Genomic DNA, 1,772 nt, shown 5'->3' on the forward strand with positions numbered 1-1,772 from the left:
TTGGAAACACCCTGTATATATGTATAATATACAAAATTTATCGTAAAATTTTGAACTTATATTCAAATTTATGAGTTTATTCAAACACGTCAAAAATGCGTTATTTTGACGTTTTATTATAGTATTATTATTCGTTCGTGGCTCCTCGATTATTTAAAAATTAAAATTACAGAGATTTAGATTCAATCCACGCATTTATTTTTACCCATTGTTACGACAAAATAAATCATCGAGAGCCTTTTTAAAAATCGTAATTCATTCTGCGTTGTATTACTTGTTGTTGATACTTGGTAGAAATCTCCACCTCAACTTCTCTCTTTAGATTATCAGGTAGCTGATCCCACACAATTTGAGGCACGGTATCTGAAAAATAATGTTAATCTTATCTGTAAACATCATAATAATAATTTTGAGCTTGAAACGTTTTGCACATTTCCCTGTACATTATTCGTTAAAAATTTGTCACATTTTTCTACAGTTGTTGAAATAACTACATTATGTTTTGTAATTAAATTATGATAAGAGTTTAATTTAAGTCTCTTATGCATTAGGTTTGCGCTTTGTAAAAATTACTATCGAGATTACTTGTTTTACCTGTGCACTTATACAGTAAATCTGACCAGGTGATCATCTCTTGCGAGAAGCAGTAGACACCCAGTTTACCACCTTGCAGAGTCGAATCGAATACGTTCCCAGAGTCGATTACCTGCTGTGTGCCTTGATACAGCCAGAATCTGATCAGGCCGATCTTAGGTCTGTGCAACAGATGCCACCTGTATGACACTCTTGGCTGCCAACTGATCCCCGGTTCCCTCCACAAGACCCTCACCTGATTGGGCGTGTCTTCCTTGTGCCAGAGACTGTTTCGGAGCATCTCGCCCGGTCCAGTTTCGGACTGAACGAGCTTCATTACAAACCCGGGGTCCGCTTCAGCGCGGAATGGGGATGGTTCCCAGTAAACCTGTGCCATCCTCTTCCAGTAAATAACGTAAAAATGTCTATTATCCTGGTAGGAAAAGACAAAGCCCGCAAAATCATCGTCGTCATCATGGTTATCGATGTAGAAAGTTCCTTCGAAGTCAGCGTTAATTAGCACGTCCGGTCCTTTATAGATAGAAAAATCGATGAAAAAGATATAGTTGTTGTATATGAATTATTTAATAATGAAAAAAATTAAGATTTCATCTTCTTTCATATCCGTTGAATTTCAAGCACTACAATATAAATAATTTATATCGTATTGCACAATTTTAATAGCGCGAATTCCCAGCAGACTTTTTAATTTCTTCTTGTTTTTCATTCATTTCGGGAATTTGATTATCTTACTTAATTTTTTGAAGTACATTGTAGAAATTTATTGAAGGGCGACTTGAAGATTTTATATGCTTTTTTCATGTATCTTTACGATACATATAAACGTACCTATCGCGATTCCAGGATCGCTGTTAAGAAGCTGTTGAATCTCAGCACCTTGATGATGAATTCTCCATGCGGGATCTTGTTGCGCTGTACCGTAAGGATCGAGAGCGACTGTAAAGTATTTACGGAAATCCGTTGCCCATACTAAACTGTTATTTGGACAGTTATCGTAGGTATTAATAACTGTATCGTTGTCATTATCGTTCCAGCATGCATCGCCAATGCCATCGCCTATGTGCATAAAACACAAAATATTATTCTTCACGTGTTTCGATAATATTTCCTTTTCCACAACTAATAATAATAACAATTTTTCACAAAAAGCATTACATTAAAAAAAATACTAAATTTTA

General features: G+C 35.4%; 1 protein-coding gene across 1 annotated transcript; it reads right to left on the reverse strand.

Annotated features, from left to right (window-relative positions):
- Positions 1 to 94: 94 nt before the first annotated feature.
- On the reverse strand, positions 95 to 1,650 carry LOC108720215 (thrombospondin-4-B; the record flags this gene model as incomplete). The annotated part of the gene is made up of 3 exons (XM_018454936.1): positions 95 to 363; positions 595 to 1,104; positions 1,423 to 1,650. Coding segments are annotated over 3 exons (860 nt in total), but the record flags the coding sequence as incomplete, so codon positions are not given.
- Positions 1,651 to 1,772: the final 122 nt, after the last annotated feature.

Source organism: Mycetomoellerius zeteki, unplaced genomic scaffold (genome assembly GCF_001594055.1).
Source record: "Mycetomoellerius zeteki isolate Tzet28-1 unplaced genomic scaffold, Tzet1.0 C4430502, whole genome shotgun sequence".
NCBI classification, from domain to species: Eukaryota; Metazoa; Arthropoda; class Insecta; order Hymenoptera; family Formicidae; genus Mycetomoellerius; species Mycetomoellerius zeteki.